Here is a 24,843-nt window from a genome sequence, read left to right as displayed (position 1 = left end):
AATTTTTTTTTTTTTTTTTTTTTTTGGTTTTTTGAGACAGGGTCTCACTATGTAGTTGAGACTGACCTGGAACTCACTATGTATCCCAGACTGACCTCAAACTCACAGCGATCCTCCTACCTCAGCTTCAAAGTACTAGGATTACAGGCATGCACCACCACACCCAGCTTCTTAAAGTCTTTTAATCCAAACTTTCCTGTCAGCCAAACAGTTAAGGAACCTTGAATTCCAGAACAGCTCAAGACCCAAAGTGGCTGACATAAATCCCCAGATGGGTTCTTAAGAAACCCAATGACAAAGAAAAGAATGGACAAGGCCTAGCACCTTTGTAGGATGAACTTAAACTTCCATTTTAATACTGCTTTAAAAAAAATTTTTTTTAAATAAATAAATACTGCTTTAGAGGGTAGTTTCCTGCTCCCCAAATGGAAGCTCCCTGACCGGAATGTTCTATCAGTTCTGAAAGTGGGAGATCTTTCCTGCTTTATATGCCTAGGCCATCTCATCACAGCTTCCTAACTACAGTTAGTATGCAGCCTCTGGACAATACTGAAACCCTGCTGCCCATCCTACAATAAAGGCGATTATAAAAAGAGAAAGATAAACAAACCAAAGCAAACCAAATCAAATGAGTACTCAAACCAAACAAATGCCTAGAAATTTTTTCTACCACTGAATCTCTCACCAGTCCATGCCCCAAAATAACCTGTAATGGGTCCAAATGGCCCCAAATGGTGAAGGTGCTTACATCACCCAAATGGTACTAGGGAGCAACCTAAGAAAAGGTCCAAATGGTGGAGACAGCTTATCTAAGAGGTGAAATATGTGCCACTGCCCTGCAATAATCTAAAAAAGTACTTTAAAATCATGATCTATATATATTTTTAAAAGCTACAAAAAATATTATAAAAGCAGTAACTAGGACATTCAAGTTTTAATCACAACACTGAGATACACAGAATATTACAAAAATAATTTTAAACTTACCCCTAGTGCATTTTTATCCATGATTTTTATAGCCACCATTTCTCCAGTGAGGATATGGCAGGCAAGTTTGACCTTCGCAAAACCACCTAAATACAGAATTGTGTATAATGAATAGATACACAAGAACTCAAGCACACCTTCTATATTTGCAATGGCGCATACATACTCCTGCTCAGCGGGAGGAACACCTAAGCCTAGGAGTTTAAGACCAACCTGTGCAACATAGCAAGACACCCCCATCTCCAAAACCAAAAGACAAAACAAAAAGGCTCAATTGAGACATATTTTCCTGGAGGTTTTCCATATGTCATTTCTAAAATGTCAGAAGGATTCTAGCCTCTTCTTTTTCAGTGTCTAGCTGAAGAATTTTTTTCCCTACCATGATAATATATCTCTAACTTTGTAATGAAGAAGTAATGAAGTTTTGTAATAAAGTAATAAATTTTGTAATGAAGAAAAACAGAAATCACTTTACAGATGTGCTTTATGATTAACATTACAATTAAATTTGCTTTATAATATTACTACAATACAATGTAAAGCTGAAACACAAGACAAATTATACAAAATTTCTAATCTGTTTTTTGGGGTTTTTTTTTTTTTTGGTACCAGGGATTGAACTCAGGACTTTGTGCTTGCAAGGCAGGCAGCAGAGCCACTGAGATAAATCCTAGGCCCTTTAATCAGTTTTTAAAACTATGAAGATGAGCAATTATGTTTCAAAACTGGTCTCTTTTTTTTTTTCATACTGGGGATTGAACCCAGGTCCTTGTGCTTGCAAGGCAGGTCACAGAACCACTGAGCTAAATCCCCGGCCCTCAAAACTGGTCTCTAGCTGGGTGTGGTGGCACACATCTATAACACCAACACTCAGGAGGCTGAGTCAGGAGGATTGCTGTTTGAGGTCAGCCTGGACTACACTGTGAGTTCAAGGCCAGCCTGAACTACATAGTAAGACCCCATCTCACAAAAACAAACAAAACAAACAAAAAGCCTGTTGTGGTGGCACACACCTATTATCCCAGGACTCAGGAGGCTGAGGCAGGAAGATTGCTGTGAGTTCGGAGTCTAGCCTGGGCTACATAGTGAGTCCAAGGCCAACCTGAACTACATAGCAAGATCTTATCTCAAAACTACCAACAAAAATCATCTCCCCTACCACAAAAAAAGAAACTCCTAGTTATCGTTCCCATGGTCTTCCCCATTTCAGTAAAGAGCAAATCCATTTCCCCAGATGCTCAGGCCTAAAACCCTGGAACTATCCTTAGCCTTCTCTTTCTCTAGTATGTAACCCATAAACAAATTGCACTGGCTTACTTTGGGAAAAATATATCAATGGATACTTTGAGGGAAAGGAAGAAGGTACCGACTGGAAATGCTCTATGTCTCATTTCAGCAAATATGAGAGTAAACAGATGGGTAACATATATGTAAAACTCTACTGGGTTTACTGTATTATCCATTGTTTTATTGTATATTATACTTCAAAACATAATTATATTACCTTTCACTACTGTCACTCTTGCCCAAGCCACTGTCAGCTCTAATATCATACACCTAAGATTTTTTTTGGGGGGGGGGTTTTGAGACAGGGTCTCACTACGTAGCTGAGACTGACCTGTAACTCACTACTATGCAGCCCAGGCTGGTCTCGAAGTCACAGCGATCCTCCTGCCTCAGCCTCCAGAGTGCTGGGATTACAGGCGTGCGCCACCACACCCGGCACCTAAGCTATTTTAATACCTTCCTCACAGCTTTCTTCTGCTCTTTCCCTCTCCTACTCAGTCTTTTTACCACAAAGCTGCCAGGTAACTCTATGAAAACAAAGGTCAGATACTCTCCAATAATGAATTTTATTTAGGATAAAAATCAAAGTTCTTCACTGAATTAGAAGTTACCTACTCTTTTCTCTATCCTTGCTCCACTTTTTCTCACTAAAGTAGAAATCTAAAATTCAATAAACAAAATTTATTCAAAAGACTATATGTTAAACTAAAAATCTCATGACTACCCAAACAGATAACACTTCCAAATAATTGACCTATCCTCTGAAAAAAATATCAGTTACCTGTCCCAATAGTTTCATATAATTCATAGTATTTGAGAAGTTCATCATAATCTTTCATAGTCCACCTGGAAGCTTATTCAAAATGACAAAAAGAACCTGTAAGACAAAAATAGTACATGCTGTCAGGTTAACTCCTCTATTTTTAACTGTAAATATAAATAAACGGGCATATAATATTAGAAAACTGATTAGGCCAGGGATTTAGCTCAGTGGCACTGTACCTACCTTGCAAGCACAAGATCTTTGGTGGAGGTGGGGGGAGTGATTAGCCATATTTTTTAAAAATTAGACTTCTATCTCACACCACACACCAATATCAGATAAAGACATAAACAAGAAAGATAAATCTTTAAAACATTTAAAAGGGGCTAAGAATGTAGCTCAGCGGTAGGATACTTGCCTAGTATATATGAAGTCTTAGGTTCAATCCTCAGTATGGCAAAACATTTAAAAGAATATTGTCATCAGGCACAATGGTGCTTGCCTCTAATCCCAGCGCTTCTGAGGCTGAGGCAGGAGGACTGCCACAAGTTTGAGGTCAGCTTGCGCTACAAAGTGAGTTCAAGGCCAGCCTGAACTACAGAGCAGGACCCTGTATCAAAAACCAAACAGAGTGGGCTGGGGATTTGGCTCAGTGGTTCCACCACCTGCCTCATAAGCACAAGGTCCAAAATTCGATTCCCAGTACCCAAAAAAACAGGGATTTGGCTCAGGAGAGCCGCTACCTATCTTGAAAGCACAAGGTCCTGTGTTCAATCCCTGGTACCAAGAAGGAGAAGGAAAAAAAAAAAAAAACAGGACATGGTGGCATCCAGCTACTTGGGAGACTATGACAGAAGGATCAGATGAGCCCAGGAGTCCAAGGCCAGGCAATGCAGTGAGCACCCCACCTAAAAAAACTTTGAGCAGGTGGTGTGTACCTGTCCACTCTGGGAGGCTGAGGCAGGAGGATCACAAGTTCCACACCAACCTGGGCAACCTAACAAGACTTAGTCTCAAAAGCTTTGCAGATGTAGCTTAGCATTGAGGCCATGGGTTTAATCCCTAGTACTAATGGGGAAATTTTTTTAAATAAACTAGCAAGTTCATTAAAGAACAAAGCCCCAAGTAATGCAGTATTGGTATACTCACAACACAAAAGCTAAAGTAGAAACACAAAGAGGTATCATATTATAAAGATTTAAAAACCAGCTGAGTGTATTGAAAAAAGCTTGTAATCCCACACTTTGAGACTGAGGCTGGAGGATCCCAAATTAGAGCCCAGCCTTAGCAACTTAGTGAGAGCCTGTCTCAAAATAAAAAATTTAAAAATGTAGCTCAGGGTGAAGGCCATGAGTTCAATCCTCAGTACCCTCCCCGCAAAAATAAATAAATAAATAAGATTTAAAAACCACAAGGTAAAAAGGAAAAAGGGAAAGCAGCTGCTTCATTAAGAAGTATCTGATTGCCACCACCACTGTCTAAATTCCATAAAAGATCGGGGCTATTTCCAATTCTCATCCTCTGAAAGGGGACACAATCTGTAATATATGTTGGAATATAAGACTTTCGTAATTAACTTCCTGATAGAAGGCTCCCAAATAAAGTTTTACACTTCCAATTCATCACCTTGGGCCGACTAGCAGAGATGAAATTTGGCCACATTAGAACTGAAACCATTGCACCTCCTTTTTCTTCCAATATTCCTCTACTAACCCCCTTCCCTCAAATTACACCAGGTAGCGTCAGGAGAGGTAGCACATGCCTGTAGTTCCAGCACTCAGGAGGCTGAAGCAGGAGGTCTGCTAGGGGTACAAGGCCAGCCTAAACTACATAACAAGACCCTGTCTCAAAAAAAAAAAAAAAAAATCAAAACCAAAACATAGAAGACCCTGTCTCATAAAAACCAAAACATAATTATACCATTTATTTGGGTAAAACCAACGTGGGCCTAGTTTATTATATGTATTTAAAAAATCAGGGAACATCATTTTTGCCAGTATATAAGAAAAGTAGTGCTTATATCACAAACGGCCACAGGTGGTGTACTACTGATACTACATTATATCTGACTTTTAAGTTTTGTGGCTATAGAGCAGCTTCTAAAATCCTTAATTAGAAATTAAATATTCTTATATCAGCTTATCCTCTAGAAGTTGGAATACAGAACAGTGAAAGATTTGATTGAAATAATCCAAATATACCATCAGTCAATGTGGAAGACAGTCTCTCAAATGCCAACAACAAAGAAAGACACCTGAGTGTCTTCTAGATGTTGCTAATAGAACTGGGGACATATATAACTGCAGTCCAGAACTTCTCTAAAAAAGAAATTGGCAAGATAATGGGAGGCTTAAGGTTAAATGTTATCGGATAGCAGCAAACTGGGGGCATCTTGTTACAAACACATTATTGCGGGAAGGGGGGCTGTACTATTACGTACTGCAAAATACATTTAGCTAATAAGTCTGTGAGGACGATGATGTTGAGGATAATTTCAACTGAGAATAGAGAATCGCTTATAATGTGGCCTTGTAATAGTTAAACAGCATCCTGCCCTGCTCCCTTACAGAGGTTTCTGGAGGAATCAACAATGGGGCACTCATTTCTAAAGGCAAGTGGGGGTTGATTTGCCCATCTAGTTGGCCCATAGTAGTTATGCAGGAAGTGCAGATCCACTGGTGAATCAAGTCCATGAAGGGCAATGAGGGCTTTTCTGATACATATTTTTCACACCCCATGGGAACAAGAAACCAAACATGAACAAAAAAATTAGGAATACTGACCTCTAAGCAAAACTTGAAAAAAAAAAAACTTGAGGCACCTCTGATACCTCTACCTTTCCTCCATTCCACTATCCACGAAGACCTAAGGTGAAAACTCAAAAACAATTACTCGTCCTAAGTCCCAAAGGCCTGATCACTGTCTCGGAACGCTTTTTCTGGGGAGTTTCACTCCCTCGGTGGGAGCAACCTTGCTGTTCCTCTTACCGCCACGGTCTTCCGGGCACCCTTCTGGCGTAAACCTCTGAAGCCACAACTGTAAGGTGAAGGGAAGGGATTTGGACTCTGAAAAGGGAATGTTGGCACTTTTTAAACTGAAGTACTTTAGGAAACTGCGCTGTACAAACAACTCAAAGCCCTTCTCCGAACTTCTGTGGGTACAGTCAGGGTCACGGAAACAGGAATGGGAAATCACAGTCGCAGCCTTCCTGAGTGCAAACGTAGTGCTTGCGTGCCTCACCAATAACCCTCTGAGGTGGGTCCTACCATCCAGAGCAGAAAACCGGGGTGGGAACGGCTAATAACCTCAGCAACAGAACAGGGCTGGTAGGGTGGGGCTCCGGAGAATTCTGTTGCCCCGGAGCCGGGAGCAAAACTGGGCCCCAGCGGCCCCCCCGGCGAAAGGCGCAGACAGACTCCGGCCCTCACCCAACAGCCGCGGAGAGTAGGCAGGAGGACTGACCTGAGGGGTGGAGGGCCGGACCTGGCGGGACGGACAAACGGACAGACGAGCCAGCCAGCCCTCCCGGCAAAGCGCAGGATACGAGAAATTCCTACTAGGAATCGTCTCGATCACCGCCAGAACAGTTCGCTTCCGCCCGCCAAGGAAATCAAACTTCCCGCGCCGGAAGGGGCGGGGTGTGCGGGGCGGGAGGTTCCGCAGATGCGGCTCCTCCCACCGCAGAGCTGGGCGCCTGGTGCTCCCTGGGCCTACAGGGTTTGGGTTTAAGGCCTCTTCTAATAACTGCAGTGAGCAACCCACAGAGGACTCGTAAAGACGTCCCATATGACAAGGACATACGAAGTTTCCACACTCTCGACTTTATCTACCCTAGAAGTTCCTGGTAGTCACAATTACCATTTTTGCCCTCCCCTGCCCAGTGGTTGTGTTCCTGCTCAAGAATGACGGGTACACCTCCCCTGACTCTCACTAAAACCTGTTCCCAAGAGAAATACAGCCCCCAAGGGGTCAAATTGTTACTTGGGTGACATGGCCTCATAAACCCTGACTCAGCATCACAATAGAAGTTTTCTAATAGATTTATATTTTATTGAGGATTGCTTATACCTTTATTTTTAAAAAATTTTTCTTAGTATATATTTGCAGTACATGATATTCACATTCATTTCAGCAATGAATGTACTTAACATACCTTAATTTTTTTATTCCTCATCCCCTTCCCTCACTCCCTGCCCCCATCTCTGAATCCCCTTCCCCTTTGCAAAAGATGTGTCCTTGTTTCCTATTGTCTTTTGATCTTTTAAATTATAATTTGTATTTCTCAAATAAGAGAAGTTATGGGGAGGGGAGGAGGGGGTGAAGGGAAGGCAGGGACAAGGGGGAAAAATGAGAACCAAGACTTGTCATGTAGAGGTACAAGATCCCAACAATGAATGTCACTACTGTATCCCTAAAATGTACCAATAAACTCAATTAAAGCTGAAAAAAAAATGAAATAACAATGACAATAATAAAGGAGGTATCTCCCAAGGGGGGGAAAAAAGAGAAGTTATGGAATATTTAAGCTTTATGTCTAATTTATTTCACTTAACATTGTGATGTCAGGGTACATCCATTTTCCTACACATGACTCAAATGTATCCTTTATGGCAGAGTAGTACTGCATTATGTATAAATACCACATTTTTTATCCATTCATCCTTTGATATAGTGGCTCCTAAAATTTAACTATCATGAGTTGTTCTGCTATAAATAGGGATATGCATATATCACTGTGGTATGATTTCTTTAACTCTGGAGAAGATACCAAGAAGAGGATAACTGGGTTAAATAGAATTTCTAGCTTTAGTTATTTGAGGAATCTCCATACTGATTTCCATAGTGATTATACTAGTTTGTGTGCCCACTAACAATGTAAAAGGGTTCCTTTTTCCCCACAGTCTAGGCCAGCTTTATTATTTCTTGTTTGTTTGTTTATGAAAGCCATTCTTTCTGGAATAAGATCAAATCTCAGTGTAGTTTTTGTTTGCATTTCTCTGATGGTCAGAAATGTTGAGCACTTCTTTGTATATTTATTGGCCATTTGTAGTTCATCTTCTGAGAAGTGTCTGTTCATTTCAGTTGTCTATTTTTGTTATCGGGTCTTTATTCCTTGGAGTTCTTTGAAAACTATAAATATTAGTCTTCTGTCAGATGAGTAGCTGGCAAAATTGTTTCCCTTTCTATAGGTTGTCTCTTCACTCTGTTTCCTTTGTTGTGAAGAAGCTTTTCAATTTGACATAATCTTATTTGTTGATGATGCTATTTCTTGTGCAGTTGGGGTTCTGTTCAGAAAGTCCTGTCCTGTACCTATGTCTTCGAGTTTTACCTATTTTATCTTCCAGCAGGGTAAGTTGTTTTTTTAAATATCTATCTCTTTGATCCATTTTTATTTTATTTTTATGCGTGGGGATAGATATGAGTCTTGATTCAATCTTCTGCATATGACTAACCAGTTTTCTCAGCATTATTTGCTGAGAAATATATTCCTCCATTATATACTTTTGCCCCTGTGTCAAAGATCAGTTGTCTGAATGTGCCAGGGGATCTTTCTGCATCCTCTATTCTGTTCCATTGAACCACATCTATTTGTCTGCCAGTACCATGGTGTTTTTAATCAGCTTTGTAATATAATGAAGGCTGTTGGTATTTTGATTGGGATTGCATTAAATATATATATATCAAAGGCCTGGGGTTGTAGCTCAGTAGCACCATCCCTGACTGGCAAGCACAAGGTCCTGAGTTCAACTCCCAGTTCTGGGAAAAAAAAAAAACAATAAATCTATATATCATTTTGGAAATATGGCCATTTTTACAATATTTGATTCTATCTATCCAGGATGGGAAGATATCTTTCCATTTTCTGATGTCCTCTTCAATCTCCTTTTTTCGGAGTAATATAGTTTTCATTATAGAGATCTTTCACTTCCTTTGTGAGGTTAATTCCTAAGTATCTAACTTTTCTTGAAGCTATTGTAAATGGTATTGTTCTCCTAAGTTGTTTTTCAGTGTTTTCATTATTGTTATAGAGAAATGCTACTGATTTATGTATGTTGATTTTAAATTCTGCTACATTGCTGAATTTGGCTAGTAGTTCTAGGAGACTTTAAATGGATTGTGGGGGGCATACTGGGGATCAAACTTGAGACCTTTTGATTGTGAGGCAGGTGGCAGAACCACTGAGCTAAATCCCCAGCCCTTTAAATGGAATTTTAAGGTCTTCTATATAAAGAATCATGTTTGCAAATAATAATTTGACCTCATCATTTCCTCTACCTTTTCCTTTTATTCCTTTCTCTTGTCTAATTCTTCTGGCTAAACCTTTGAGTACTATTTTGAACATGAGTAGTGATAGTTGGCGTCTTTGCCTTATTCCTGATTTGAGAGGGAAAACTTTCAGCTTTATTATTAATTTAATATATTACCATTTGGTTTGTCATAAATGGCTTTTATCAGATTGAGATAAGGTCCTTCTATTTCTATTTTCTTCATGGTTATTATAAATTGATACTGGATTCTGTCAAAGACTTTTCTGCATCTTTTAAGATGATCATGTAATTTTTTTGTTCTTGCTGTTTATGTGGTGTTAATACACCCCATTGGGTGTGTTGAACCCACCCTTGCATCCCTGAGATGAAGCCTACTTGGTTATGATGTATGATCTTTTTGATGATTTGTTTCTTTCTGTTTTTCAGTATCTTTTTGAGAATTTTTGCATCCATATTCATTCAAGAGTTTAACCTGTAGTTTTCTTTTTTACTTGGGTCCTTTTTTGGTTTTGAAATCAGAGTAATGCTTGCTTCCAGGAATGAGTTAGGAAGTAGTCCTTCCCTTTCAATTTTAGAATTTAATGAATTTTTTTAGCTGTTAGGTTTTTTACTACTGCCACAATTTCATTGCCCATTACTGGATTAGTTGGGGCTTTTAGTTTGGGAACACTCTCTGTTCCTTCACACTCAGATCCCCAATCATTCCCTGGCTCAAGAGCTCCATTTTCCAACCACAAAACTTGGCACAGTCCCTGGGCTGGCAGAGGATCTCCTTTGCCCCCATGAATTGGTTGGTGGGCAGTGGGTAGGGTTTCTGGCTAACTCAACTCTTCCTAGTGTTTAGGGAAACAGCAGGAAAACACCCACTCTGGGCCAACTCCATTGAGTCTCTCACCATACAGTGGATGCAGGGATGCGATTTGTGGGTCACTGTCAGCAGGCTCAGCGCTGCTCATGGTTCAGGGTTCAGCCTCTCTCTGCCTCAGGCAGGGTGCTTCCCTTGTCAACCCTGGACAGTGGGTGAGATGCCACCAGGACACACCCCTGGTGTTTGGGAAGGTGATGGGGGCAGGGACTGCCCATTTCGGTGTTGCTGTCCCTCCCTTCCATCTGGGGCTTCCCTGGGGCCCCAACCACAGCTCCCACGCTGGGTTTCCTCTTCCAGGTGGCAGAAAGGATATGTGAGGTGTCTGGCCTCCCAGTGCTGGCTCCTTCCCTCAGGCCAGTTGGAAGCGCCCCCAAGAAGGTCAGGCGGCGTTGCTGCTTCCCTCAAGGACTCATTTTTGGTTTGATCTGGAGGATTCATCTTCCAGGATGATTTTCTGTGCCTGAGTATGATTGCCTTCTCCTTTCAGAATACCCGTGTTTTTCGGTATCTCTCCTCTGAGTATCTGCAATGTGGGTCTCTAAGCCGTTAGTTGCGTTGGAATCTTCTCACGCGCCTATGCTCTTAATCCTTTCATAGAGATTTCAGACAGAATCTGACCCCAGGCAACCAATCAGCAGCCGCGGGAAACCGTGCCCAACTGGAGGCCCTGCCCGGACAGCTCTTCTGGCTCGCCCCTGCACAGGCTTCTACTGGGTGTCACACAGGGCTCTGCCCTCCAGGCTTTGCCCACCTTCACCTTGCCTTTGAGAAGGAAGTGGGGACAGGGCTCAGGCCCGAGTACTGTAAGCTTTCAACCAGAGAGCTTGAGTTCATCAGTTTTCTGATATTTTTAATGCTCATCATTACTAATGTAATTTAGATCAACTGTACACATTACAATTTGGGTATTAGGGGCTGGGGACGTAGCTCAACAATGCAGCGCCAGCCTGGCAAGCGAAAGGCCCTGAGTTCGTTTCCCGATACAAAAAAAAAGGAAAATTACAATTGTAAAAGCTTGAGCCAAAGGAAAACAGGATTATTGCCACAGGAAATAAAAATATTAAATTTAAACGTATATGTATAATTTTACTGCAATCAAGTATAAGGCTGCTGAATAAAAGATTTTCAAGAAAAAAAAATTACGTTAGGCTGATTCTGTGAAGCCAGACCTTGCCTGTAATCGTAGCACCTAGAGGCTGAAATAAGAGAATCTCAAATTGAAGGCCACCATGGGCTACATAGTCAGACCCTGTCTCAAAAAATAAATAAATAAATAACATTCTGTGAATCAAAAATACAAGTAAGGAAAAAGAAGAGAAAGCAGATGAATGTCAGATGAATGTCACAGAGATTATTTATGGGCTGTGGAGGTAGCTCAGTGGTACAACACTTGCATGAGTTTCTGGGTTTAATCCCCAGGTCTAAAGTAATAAATAGCTTGTGGCCAGGAGCATAGCACTTGACTACTTACTGTGCCCTAGCTATTTAGGACGTTGAGGCAGAAGAATTGGAAGTTTGAGCCCAGCCTGGGCAATTACTGACTTGAGACTCTGTCTCAAAAAATATGCTGAGTGCATGCCTGTGGCATCAGCACTGGGTAGGCTGAGGCAAGAAGACTGCCATGAGTTTTGAGGCCAGCCTGGGCTATGTAGTGAGTGCAAGGCCATCCTGAACTGCATAGCAAGACCCTGTCTCAAAAATAAATAACATTCTAATTAAAAGGACTGGGGCTATCATCTCCAGTACTGCAAAAATAATAATTGTAATAATAATAAATTTTTTAAAAAGGTCCTGGGCTGGGGATTTAGCTCAGTGGTTGTGCCGCCTGCCTCACAAGCACAAGGACCTGAGTTCGCTCCCCGGTACCAAAAACAAAAACAAACAAACAAAAAAGGGCCTGGCTCAGTATTAGAGTGCTCTTCGGTTTGATCTCCAGTTTTTAAAAAAAAAAGTTGTATATTTCTAAATATAGATGATAGTAGGTATCAAATCATTCTGGTATTTCCAACCTATTAGTTACCTTTAAACTAGTGATGTTACAGTTCATTTTAAAATATTTACAGGGCCAGGGATTTAGCTCAGTGGTGCTGTGCCTGCCTTGCAAAGTGCAAGGTCCTAAGTTTGATCCCCAGTACCAAAAAAAAAAAAAAAAATTGAGCAAAAATGTTTACAAAATCCTACTTTCAAAAAATACAGTACAGATTTCTCACAAAAAATGTATAATAGATAATGTGAAATACAAAGAAAAGGTACAAAGGGGAAGGGAAGGTGAAGAGGGAAGGGTAGGGAGAAGGAAAGAAGGGAATGGAATTAATATGAGAAAATTAAAAAATGGAAACAAAGTATTTGTAAATAGAGAGGGATGGAGGGGTTATAGGGAGATCAGGGGAATGGGGACGAAATAAGAATCAAGATAAATTATGTAAAGGTACAAATCTCAAATGAAGACTGTCATATTGTATACCTAAAATGTACCAATAAGATTAATTTTCAAAATATAATATAGAGTTACTATTCAAAATTATAATGAAAGATGTAGATGTCTACCTAAAATTTTTCAAGAATTTTTTTTAAAGTCTTATTATGTTGCCCAGGCTGGCATAAGACTCACGATTCTCCTGCTTTCAGTCTCCTGAGCAGCTAGGGTTAAGGCAAGACATTGCACCTGGCTACAAGATTATTTTGAGTATACTTTATTCAAAAGAGTTTGAATAGTGCTGAATTAAAGGCAGTAATTATTCACCAGGGAAAAACAACCCAGTGCAAGGAGACATGAGCTCAGTGTTAGGGAGCCTGAAAGAGCCTGACCCACTGTGGGCTGGTTTCCTCCTATGCACAGTAAGGAGAGCCAACTACAATTCTGCCGCTCCCTGATTCAAGAGTCACTAACTGAGTGGGTCAAACCATTTGGGAGGTAAGACCTTTACCAGCAATAGCACCATAAGCAGCAGTAATAAATCACTACAGTTTATTTAACAATTAATGTGCACTTCTGAACACCATCTCTGTATCAAACGCCCGCCCCTCTCAAAAGGGCAAATTATGCTATTAATTCTTTCATCAGCCACCCGTCTACTCCATGCCAAGCCCTGTTCAAGGCAATGCCAGAGAAAGGAAGGAAAGAGATGTGGCTCTGACCAAGGAAGCTCAAAGGCAGAGAGGCCAGACCCGTAGACAGCAGACACTAATAAAGGACTGAATAGAAGTGCAGGATATCAGTGCGTGCAGCCATCCAGTTTAGAACTCAAAAAAGAGGAACAACTAATTCTGACCAGGAGACTGAAATATTTTATAGTGGGGCTAGGTCTTAAAAAAAAAATAGAAAGGAAACAGGCAAGGGAAGAATGTTCCCCAGGCAGGGAAAAATACGTGTGCAGAATCACAGAGGCAAAAGAAACACAGCCCCCATGGAGAAGGCAAGCTGGTGGAGCACAAGACACAGGCAGGGGTGTGACAAGGAAGAGCTGGTATACAGGGGACCCAACGGGAAGGGCCTTGTGTGCCAGACAGAGTTGGGAGGGTTGCTGAACTAGAAAGGGAGATTAATGGATTTGCATTTCAAAGAAAGCCAGAGCAGCCACCACTCTTCAGCGTAGCAGTCTACCAGGCCAGGAGGGCAAGGTGAGAGCTGTGGGTCTGGCAAAATGGATGCCACAAATCTCTGAGCAGGACAGGAAACAAAGGCTGCAGTCCAGTCTCTGAAGCTGCTGTTTGTAACAAGCTCTTTGCTTTCCTGGGCCGTCCAGGATGGCTGACCTTGGACTAGAAACCATACCCCAATTTTTTATCCAATTCAACAGCAAATTGGGCCGGGGATTTAGCTCAGTGGTTCTCCTGCTTGCCTCACAAGTGCAAGGACCTGAGTTCAATCCCTAGTACAAAAAAAAAACAAACAAACAAACAGTAAATGGTGAACCACACAAAACTATGTGCTGGTTCATAACCCTGTTAGAAAAAAAGATGGTTAAAAAAAAAAACAAAAAAAAACTATTGGGCAGGGATTTAGCTCAGTGGTTCCACCACCTGCCTTGCAAGTGCAAGGACCCAAGTTTGATCCCCACAAATAATCAAAAAACTATTAAAATACTTAGGAGCTGGGCATGGTGGCGCACTCCTGTAATCCCAGCACTTGGGAGGCTGAGGCAGGAGGATCGCTGTGAGTTCGAGACCAGCCTGGGCTACATAGTGAGTTCCAGGTCAGTTTCAACTACATAGTGAGACCCTGTCTCAAAAAACAAAAAAAAAAAAACAAAAAAAACTAGAAATTTGAACTTCCCTACCTTAGGGATTTGTGAAATTTTTATAATTTCATAATTAGAGACTATCTGTATTAATGAAAATTATGATGAACCTTGTGATCTAAGAGGCTGAGGTAGGGGGTATAGCTCAGTGGTAGAGCACTTGCCATTGCCACTGTATAGAAAAAGATGAAAACAACTTACATTTCCACCAGTGAGGGAGTTTTTTAAAACTAAACTGTACTGCAACAAATGAAGGGAGTCATAAACTGACATAAAGAATGAGAACAAGCCTGGGGTTTAGCTCCGTGGTTCCACCGCCTGCCTGGCAAGAGCGAAGACCTGAGTTCGATTCCTAGTATCAAAGAAAAAAAAGAAAAAAAAATGAGAATGAGTAACAGCTGGAGCCAGGCATGGCGGTACACATCTATAATCTCAGCACTCAGGAGGCTGAAGCAGGAGGATTGCTGAGTTTAGGCCAACCAAAACAACATAGCAAAACCCTATCTCAAACAAGCAAATAAACAAACAAAGGGTAACACCTGTGCCAGTGTGCCTTGGCTCAAACCCCAACCTCAGTTTCCTCCCAAGAGTTGTGAAAATTAAATGAGTTCCTATATATTTAGATACACATAAAGTTCTTAGGGCCAGAGATTTAGCTCAGTGGTTCCACTGCCTGCCTCACAAGCACAAGGTCATGAGTTTGATCCCTGCATCAAAAAGAAAAAACAACTAAATGTAAAGTGTTCAGACTAGCGCCTGGCATAATGCTATCTAAGTGTTAGGTATTATCATTAAATATATGGAAAAAATTCAAATTACAGACTATAGTGGTCTACATTTTATGTGAAGAAAAAACAAACGTGCATGTTTGACATATATAAACTGATTATCTCAAAATTACACAAAATTAACTGGTAGCTGAGATTGCCTCTTCACTAGGTAACTGGTTGGCTAGAGGAAAAGGAGGCAAGGCAATTTCTTTGACTTTGTACCTTTTGTTTTTTGTTGTTGTTATGTTTGTTATTTTTAAAGTTAATTTTATTGGTACATTAAATGTCTACAATATAATGGCATTCATTTTTGGAAATTTATACCTTTATATAATCCATCTTGGTTTGTTGGTTGGTTGGTTGATTGGTTTTTGTGTAGTGGCAATCCAACTCAGGACTTTGCTTGCACTTGCTAGGCAGGTGGGGCACCGACACCTCTTTGCTAAATCCCTGGCCCCTTGCTTGTTTGTTTCTGAGACACGATCTCACTATATAGTTCAAGCTGTCCTTGAACTAACTATGTAGCTAGCACAGGCTGGCCTTAAACTCAGGGCAGTCTTCCTGCCTCAGCCTCCTGAATGCTGGAACTACAGGCATGAGCTACCATACCTGGCCTGGCTTTGTTTTTGTTTTTTTGTTTTTGTTTTGTTTTGTACCAGAAATCAAACTCTGGACCTTGTGCTTGCTAAGCAGGCAGGAGGCAGAACCACAAAGCTAAATCCCCGGCCCAAGGCTTTGTACCTTTTGAGTCCCATACAAAGCAAATTTTTTTTTTTTTTTTACAGAATGACCTTCTGAAACAAACAAAACTGCATAGACAATAACTTCAGAGCTATATTATCCTCTCCAAATGGTCTATAATGCCTGAATCTGGGTTTCTGATGAGAAAATGTTAATTCGGTTAGAACTAGTGAGAATGCACTAGAATTTAGGAACCTTGCCTACTATGGTAGATTACCTCATGGGCAACCTGGAATGCCCAGCTGAACTGAATTATCAGGGTTTTGGCATGGAAGGAAGACCCACCTGAGGATTATTGCCAATGGCATAAAAAGAGAACTTGGGAGGGAAGATCATAAATTGTAGATTTTCTAGAAGAAGCTTGTTGCTTGTGGTTTTCCTGGTTGAACTTGGCTGTTCTAGTTGGAAGAGGACCTCGGTCCTCACTGTTGCTGGGAATGTCTGCTGTTCTTTTCAGGGGAGCCCTGGTCTTCACCATGAGCATCACTCCTGGCTCCAGTGCAGACCCCTCAGCCTGGTGGCACAAGTCCTTCATCCTACCGGCTCAGGTTTTCTGGCTTCCGTCACTGGCCTTTGGGCCTTCCCCATGCAAACCCTCAATACAGACAAGCATGAGACATTTCGTGGGCTCCAGGCCTCTGGCTGGACTCAGGGAGGACATTGCCTTGGACTTGAGGCCTTCACCTGGACCTGTGTGGGACATTGCTGTAGGATACAGGCCTTTGGCTGGATTCTTTGGGTCTCTAGTGTGTGGTTAGACCTCTTGCACTTCTCTGCATTTGATTTTTTTGGATGATTGTATTATAAAATAATCCTATAAATCATGTGTCCCGTATTAAATCTATTTCCTTTGCAAACCCAGACCACAACACCTATTCAAGGAGATACTGTGTATGTTGGTAATGAAATGAAGGTGCTTCAAACCCCAGGAGAAGAGAAATCTGCCAATAAGGGCTTCATTTAGAGAATGATAATCCAGGTAACCATATATTTCCAGTGAGAAAACTGAGGAGGAATGAAAAAGTAGAAACAGCAAATAAATACATGAAAAAGTGTTCAACATTATTCGTCATTCGAGAGATGCAAATTGAAACAACTTAGATTCTATCTCACTTCAGAAAGACTGGCAATTATCAAGGAATCAACTAATAACAAACACTGGTGGGCTGTGGGGCAAAAGGAACCCTTCTCCACTGTTGGTGGGAGAATAGACTTGTGCAACCACTACAGGAATCAGAGTAGAGATTCCGCAAAAAAACTAAAACTAGCATTTCCATTTGATCCAGTGATTCCCCTTCTTGGTATCTTCCTGAAAGAATGAAAAGCATCACACCACAATGATATATGTGCACACCCATGCTTATAGTGGCACAGTTTGTAATAGCTAAACCTTGGAAACAGCCCAAATGCCCATCAACCGATGAGTGGATAAAGAAGATGTGGGGGTTTTTACACAATGGAGTACTACTCTGCTAAGGAAGGATAAGCTTGAGACATTTATAACTAAATGGATGCACCTTGAGCTTATACTCTTAAGTGAAATAAATCAGAAACGTGTTTAAATATTGCATTTTTTCAGCTTTGAGTTTATTGGTACATTTCAGGGATACAGTACAATTACATTCATTGTTGGGATCTTGTACCTCTACATGACAAGTCTTGATTAAATATTGCATTTTTGAGCTGGGGATGTAGCTCAGCAGTGCAGTATCTGCCTGGCAAGCACAAGTTCAGTTCTGGTACCAAAAAAGAAAGGAAAAAGGGCTGGGGATTTAGTTCAGTGGTGCCACCACCTGCCTCGCCAGTGCAAAGTCCTGAGGTCAATCCCTGGCACACACACACACAAAAAGAAAGAAAATAAATAAATACTGCACTGTTTCTCTGGTGTGAGAAGCCAAAAGTAGATACAAGGACTCAAATGTATAATAGATATTGGGAAGTGGGAAGGGGAACAAGGGAGGTGGGGGGAGAAAGGAAGGGACAAGGGAAAATAGAAGGAAAAAAATGGAAACAAAGCTTTTGTACATAGGGAGAGGAAGGGGGATGGAGGGGAGAGGAGAATGGGGGAAATGAGGGAGTATGTGTGGTGCACAAGTGCAAATTCTCAATGATGCCTGTTATGTGTGTCTAAAATGTACCAATAAATGTTTTGCTATTTTAAAAAAAGTGAGGAGGAGAAGGGACTTGCGTGGAGCCTGGAGCAAAGGTCAGCTTTTAAGAAGTGTAGGCTTTGGGTCGTGTGAGTGGAGGACTTGTCACCAGAGGCAAGACGTAGTATCAGGGAGCAACAGGAACAATTCTCTGAGCCTGAGGAACAGCAGCATCCCCGCACTGTCCCTGACTCTGAGTTTACACTCTCTAAGTCACCTTCTCGATGGTAGCCAGTCCCCAAAGGTTCACAATCCTCATGTAAATTAATGTGAAAGCTCTGGGAGTTTAGTTACTGCTGTGAGCACCTCCAAAACTAGCGTCCTCTGAATCTGCAAAGCCTGAACCATGCACACTTCACCCCTGCGGTCTTAGATCGTTACTTAGATCCACCTGCAGCAGGCCACTCACCACCAAGCCTCATGGCCTATTGGTCAAATATTGTACTTTCAGACAAGATTCTTAAAACAGGAGCCAGAAACTGTGTTTGCGTGGATGAGCCCAGCTTGGTACACAGGAGGAGCTCAATGAACCGCTTTTTATGTATAATTTGTGTGTGTGTTTCTGGGCTGGAGATGTGGCTCAGTGGTAAAATACTCACCTAGTGAGCATGAAACCCTAGCATCCACCCCCAGCACTGAATCAGAAAGAGATTGTCGCCACAGGCATGGTGGCACAAGCTGTACATAGTCTCAGCTACTCAGGGAGCTCAAGCAGGAGGAACTCAAGTTCAAGGCTAGCTAGGGCAAATTATTGAAATTATAAAAACAGGAGGCCCTGTGTTCAATCTCCAGAAGAAAGAGAGAGAGAGAGAGAGAGAGAGAGAGAGAGAGAGAGAGAGACAGAGAGAGAGAGAGACAGAGAGAGAGAGACAGAGAGAGAGAATAAAATATAAAGAAAAGAACAGAATAAAGCTATTACTGCCTTGGAGTTGGGTGGCTGTGATAGATGGTGAAAAGTTCTTGGAAACCTGGAATTTTTTTCCCCTTTGAAACAGTTTCTTTTACAGTTTAGGCTGGATTTGAGCTTACTTTGTAGTACACTGGCCTTGAAGTCTTACTGGGCATGGCGGTGCATGGCTGTAATCCTAGCACTTGGGAGGCTGAAGCAGGAGGATCACTGTGAGTTCAAGGCCAGCCTGGGTTCCATAGTGAATTCAAGGCTAGCCTGAACTACATAGCAAGACCTGTCTCAAAAAAACTGAAAAAACAGCAAAGTACAGAAGAAGCAAGAAGAGTAAATGGGGCTGAATTCAAGTGGAAGCCACTAAGTAGTTCAGGAAACCTGATGATGGAAAACACAAAAGCCCAGGGCAGAGGTGGGTGGAGCATGAATGTCGATAAAGGAAATCTCATAGAACAAAGAGAAAAATACTAGGACGATTGTAAGTTTAGAGAATAAGAGGAGGAAATGTGGGTGAGCCCAATACAGATCCAAAGGGAAGGCAGTAAGAAATGGTTGAGACATTTTTTATTGGCAGTATTGGGAATTGAACCCTGGACCTTCACATTTTCACACTGAGCTACATTCCCAGCCCTTTATTTTGAAATTGTGTCTTGCTGAGTCACTAAATCCAGGTTGGATTCAAACTTTTTGTGGGGATACGGGTGATCAAACTCGGGTCCTTGTGCTTGTGAAACAGGCAGCAGAACCACTGAGCTAAATCCCTGGCCCTGGATTCAAACTTTTGATCTGCCTGCCTCAACTTCCCAGAGTAATGGGATTATGAATGTACCACCATGCTTGCCTATAAGATCAATTGTTGACATTAAACTCCACCCTTATTTTACCATGAACACATTTAATATTTCTGGATGTGAAAATTAAATGAGATCATGAATATAAGGTTCTTGGGCTCAAGTTGTACCTATTGTAATTTGCTACATTATAAATCCAAATAAAATCCAAGCATGATGGTACATATCTATAATATCACTATGAGAGGCTGAGGCAGGAGGAACTCAGATTCAAGCTCAGTCTGGGCAATTTGGCATTTTAGTGAGCCTGTCTCAAAATAAAAAAATAAATTAAAAAGGGCTGTGGATGCAGTTCAGTGATAAGGCCCTGTGTTCAATCCCTTGTATGGCAAAATAAAAAAATAAAGACACTGGATTCCTTTATTTTACAAACAGTTTTCAAGTGTCATGTCTAAGGATTGTACTAATTCATCGTAGGTTCAGTGGAAAAGACGTCTCACTTTCCTGGGATCCTACCACGTGAACCTGTGGCTATGACAAGTTGTTACCACTTGGTGGCATTCTCCAGTCACTGATTATGTGGCTTGGAGAGATGATTAAAAAGGTCAGGGACAGAAAGACAGCTGGACATTATATAACTCCTGATGAATAAAACTAGGACCACGTATGAAATATCCTTGCCCGAAATAATTAAACCTGAGGGAAGGGAAATGTAAGTGGGAGGGGATCGTTAGGAAGATGGAAAAAAGTAATTTTGTAGATTTTTTTGTTTTCGGCATGGAACCCAGGACCTTTGCATCGAGGTACGTAACCAGCCCTTTTTATTTTTATTTTTTTTAATTTTGAGATAGAATCTCAATGAATTGCAGGCAGCACTTAAACTTTCAATCTTCCTGCCTTAGCTTCCTAAGTGCTGGGATTACAGAGGCGTGGCACACGCCAAGCTAAGAGTTATTAATTATATCATTACAAGGTCATGATCTTGGCATGAATTTATTGAGGTGAAAAGGTGCCCACTACACCCCGTTATGTGAAACAGCAGGTTAGAGAACAGTATACAGTATATAATGTGTCACGCACCTGTAATCTCAGCATTTGGGAGGCTGAGGCAGGAGGATCAACATGAGTCCAAGCCAGCCTGGGCTACACAGTGGATTCAAGGCCAGCCTGATCTACATAGGAAGACCCTGTCTCAAAAAAAAAAATAATAAATAAAGATATGGGTTTTTATTTTTAAAAATAGATTAATGTATAGAGATAATAAGTTCTCTAGAATGGTGTTTGTTTAACTGTTTTAATCAATCTCTAGGAGTAGGATGCTCACCTTGTTTTACTTTATTTTTTTTTTAGACAAGGTCTTGCTTTGTAATTCAAGCTGGCCTTGAACTCACTATTGGAACCCAAGCTGACCTCAAATGCTCTGTGTTCTCTCTTGCCTCTGCCTCCCAAGTGCTGGGATTACAGGCGTGCATGACCATGCCCAGCGACCTTGTTTTTCTTTTTTATTAGCTAGGTATGATGGCACATGCCTACAACCCCTACACTCAGGAGGCTGAGACAGGAGGATCACTGTAAGCTCAAGGCCAGTCTGAACTACAAAGTGAGACCCTGTCTCAAACAAACAAAAAAGGGCTGGGATTTAGCTCAGCTGTTCCCCTTCCTGCCTTGCAAGCGCAAGGTCCCAAGTTTGATCCCCAGTATCAAAACAAAAACAAAAAGCAATTGTGAAACAAACAAAAAAAGAGGGTTTGTTTTGTTTTTCCTGGGGATGTAGATCAGTGGTAGAATAGTTGCTGCCTAAAATACCCAGCACCAGAAAAAAAAAAGTTTTTTGACTTGCACTGTTATAAAATGTTTCTAAGTAGAGGAAATTAAAAATTTCTGTAAGTGGCTGGGGAGTTAGCTCAGTGGCACCATGCACGCCTCGCAAGCACAAGGTCTGGAGTTCCATCCCCACTACCATAAAATAAAAAAAATTTAAAAAAAAAGAAATTCTTTAAGTTTATAAGTATGTGATGTTATATGTATGTTAAATAGTTTGATTATAGTAACCATTTTACAATGCATATGTATCTCAAAACATGATGCTATATACCTTAAATATACATGATTCTAACAATTATACTCAATTAAAATAAAGAAAAAGTCAGACCCAAGGGCTGAAGATATAGCTTAGTTGTAGAGGGCTTGCTTCATACGGTGTATGGCAATGCCCTGGGTTCAATCCCCAGCACCAAAAAATAAACCTGAATTTGATTAAGGCTCTGAAACTAAATATTAATTTACAGTAACTACAAGAGAGAGCTGTGGATACAGCTCAGTGATAAAGTGCTTGTTTGTCTAACATGTGCGAGGCCCTGAGTTCAGGCCCCAGTTTTATAAACAGAAAGAGCTTGGCACAGTAACACACACTTGTAATCCCCACACGTGCGAGGCTGAAGGGGGAGGATGGCTGCGAGTGGAAGCCAGCTTGGGCTACATAGTGAGTTTAAGGCCAATCTGACCAACACAAGACCCTGACGCAAGGAAAAAAATCCAGTGTGTGGAAAACCTACAGAACACCTAATTTCTTAAAAAAAAAAGAAAGAAAGAAGAAAAAAAATACAAAAAGAGAATGAGAAAATGTTTAGATTAAAAAGACTAAAGGGTGAAGGGAGGGCAGGGGTATGGGGAAAAAATGAGAACCAAGACCTGTCATGTAAAGGTACAAGAGCCCAATGATGACTGTAACTGTACTGTATACCTAAAACGTACCAATAAACTCAATGAGAAAAAAAGAAAAAAGAAATTTTAGAACTCTGTAAAAAAAAAAAAGACTACAAATGTAAATTATGCTGGGCATGTTAGCACACACCCATAGTCCCAATACTCAGGAGGCTGAGGCACAAGGATGCTACAAGTTCGAGGCCAGCCTGGACTACATAGACAGATCCTGTCTCAAAACAAACAAAAGAAAAAACAAACAAAAAAGAGGCAAATTAACAAATCACAGTAAAAATGTTACGGAGCAAGCATTCAGAGACATATGAACACTGACTAGATATTAGATGAGAGTAAGAAATCGCTGTTAAATTTGGGGGGATTTGACGGCATTGTGGTTGTATGTTTCAAAGAAAGGACTTGAAGGTATTTTTAAAAGATACACATGCGGGACATCGTAGAGCACACCTGTAATCCCAGCACTTGGGAGGCTGAGGCACGAGGATCGCTGTGAGTGCGAGACCAGCCTGAGCTACATAGTGAGTTCCAGGTCAGTCTCAACTACATAGTGAGACCCTGTCTTAAAAAAACAAAAATAAGGGCTGGGGATTTAACTCAGTGATTCTGCTGCCTGCCTCACAAGCACAAGGACCCGAATTTAATCCCCAGTCCCCCCCACACATACAAATAAAGATACAACACACACAAAGTACACATATTATCAAAACATTACATGTATCCCATATATTTGTACAATTATGTCAGTTTAAAAACATAAAAATTTTGAAAAAGAAAGATATTATGGAAGCAGAGCATCATAAATGCTAAGATAGTATATCAGCTAATATTTGTTTCCTCAAAAGCCAGAGTCTGATTCTAAATTAATTAAACAAATTTTAAAGATACGTGATAGAATACAATAAAATGGTAAGATATCTGAGGCTTCAAAGTGATCTGGGAAGAGGGGAATGAATAAAAAGTCGGAAGCAAAATTCATTAGCAGTTAATAACTGTTGAAGCTGAGTTATGGTCCTTGGAAGTTATAGCTTTGCTACTCAAAATAGCAGCAGAGGGGCTGGGGATTTAGTTCAGTGGTGCTGCCGCCTGCCTTGCAAGTGCAAAGACCCGAGTTTGATCCCTGGTACCAAAAGAAAGATACCAGCAGGTCAGAAGCCTGAATGTCTTCTGAGAGCTTTGAGAAATACAGTCTCAGCCCTCTCAGAACTGACTCAGAATGTGCAGCTGAAGCCCTGGGTGATCATGGGACCAATGAAGTTTGAGAAGCGTCAGGGCATTCTTTCTACTCCCCACCACCCCCAGTGCTAGGAAACAAATTCAGGGCCTTTGCATGGAGCAACATCTCTGTCCTTTTTTATTTATTTTTATTTTGAGACAGGATCTCTTACTAAGTTGATAAACTGCTCAAGCTGAGGCTGAATTTGTAATCATCCTGCCTCAGCTTCCCAGAGTGCTAAATTTACAGACGTGCACCACCATACCTGGCTTCTACTTTGGAGTATAGTTGAAATTTCCACATGAAAAAAAAAAATACTAAGCAGTTTTGACAATAACATTGATGCGTGGTGAAAAGTACATAAAAGATGTTCATCAGGCACCGGTTAGGATAAGTTGGAGGCTGCCAAAATAGCAAGTATTTCTAAATTTCCTGTCAAGAATTGTATAATTGCAGCGTGTTATGATCAAAAATACAGCACATCTCAATGTATTAATCTTTGCAAACAGCCTCTAAAGCAGCCTCGTTTATAGATTTCAGGGAGAGTAAAACTGACGCATAGAGGGGCGCGGGACTCATCCCAGATAGCATAGCTCTGAAATGCAAAGCCAAAACTTGAAACTAGAACATCTGACTCCAAAACTCACGCTCTTTCTATCACTATACCATATTTCTAGAAATTGAAATGTGTCCCAGGCATCTGTGGCTTGTTTTTCATAGAATTTGGTTTTAGTCTTTCAATATCTATATGGTTTCTTCTTCTAACAAATCTTGTTAGACCACAGCCTCTTCTACTCACTCTTGATCTCTACTGACATTCTGCCTGGAAAGTAAATGTCTCCTCTCTTTAAATCTTACCTTATTCAGGAGATGATTATAACTTGAATTTATCTCACTTCCAGGATCTGAAACTTTAGGCTGAAAATGACTCAGGCATTGAGCTGAGCAACTGGATAAACAATGACTTCAGCCATTGTCATGTAGAACAGAAGCACCAGATGTGGGCTTCATTTCTGACCCACAGAATCATGACAATAATATATTGTGTGTGTTTTTTTTTAAAGCCACTGAGTTTTGGGGTAGTTTGATGCAATAACTACAGTATTCTCTGAATGGCTCAAGGGATTTCCCCAGCAAG

At 41.0% G+C, this 24,843-nt stretch overlaps 1 protein-coding gene across 12 annotated transcripts in view; it reads right to left on the bottom strand.

The window, feature by feature from the left end:
* Nucleotides 1-24,620, bottom strand: part of Melk (maternal embryonic leucine zipper kinase) — a 121,368-nt gene extending 96,748 nt beyond the window's left edge. For 2 of the 12 annotated variants that reach the window (XM_010619388.3, XM_033759185.1), the window contains exons 1-3: nucleotides 6,500-6,574; nucleotides 3,056-3,151; nucleotides 988-1,073 (exon numbers count right to left, since the gene is read on the bottom strand). In XM_010619388.3, coding sequence (XP_010617690.1) covers nucleotides 988-1,073; nucleotides 3,056-3,113 — 144 coding nt within the window. In that variant the 5' untranslated portion in view covers nucleotides 3,114-3,151; nucleotides 6,500-6,574. The other 10 variants (XM_010619394.3, XM_033759186.1, XM_033759184.1 and 7 more) reach the window with 9 other exon arrangements.
* Between the last annotated feature and the right edge of the window lie 223 nt (nucleotides 24,621-24,843).

This window comes from Fukomys damarensis, unplaced genomic scaffold (genome assembly GCF_012274545.1).
Source record: "Fukomys damarensis isolate Sample0158 unplaced genomic scaffold, DMR_v1.0_HiC HiC_scaffold_36, whole genome shotgun sequence".
In the NCBI taxonomy this organism is placed as follows: domain Eukaryota; kingdom Metazoa; phylum Chordata; class Mammalia; order Rodentia; family Bathyergidae; genus Fukomys; species Fukomys damarensis.
Note: the sequence above shows the minus strand (reverse complement) of the source record. Positions and strands in the feature narration are given on the sequence as shown.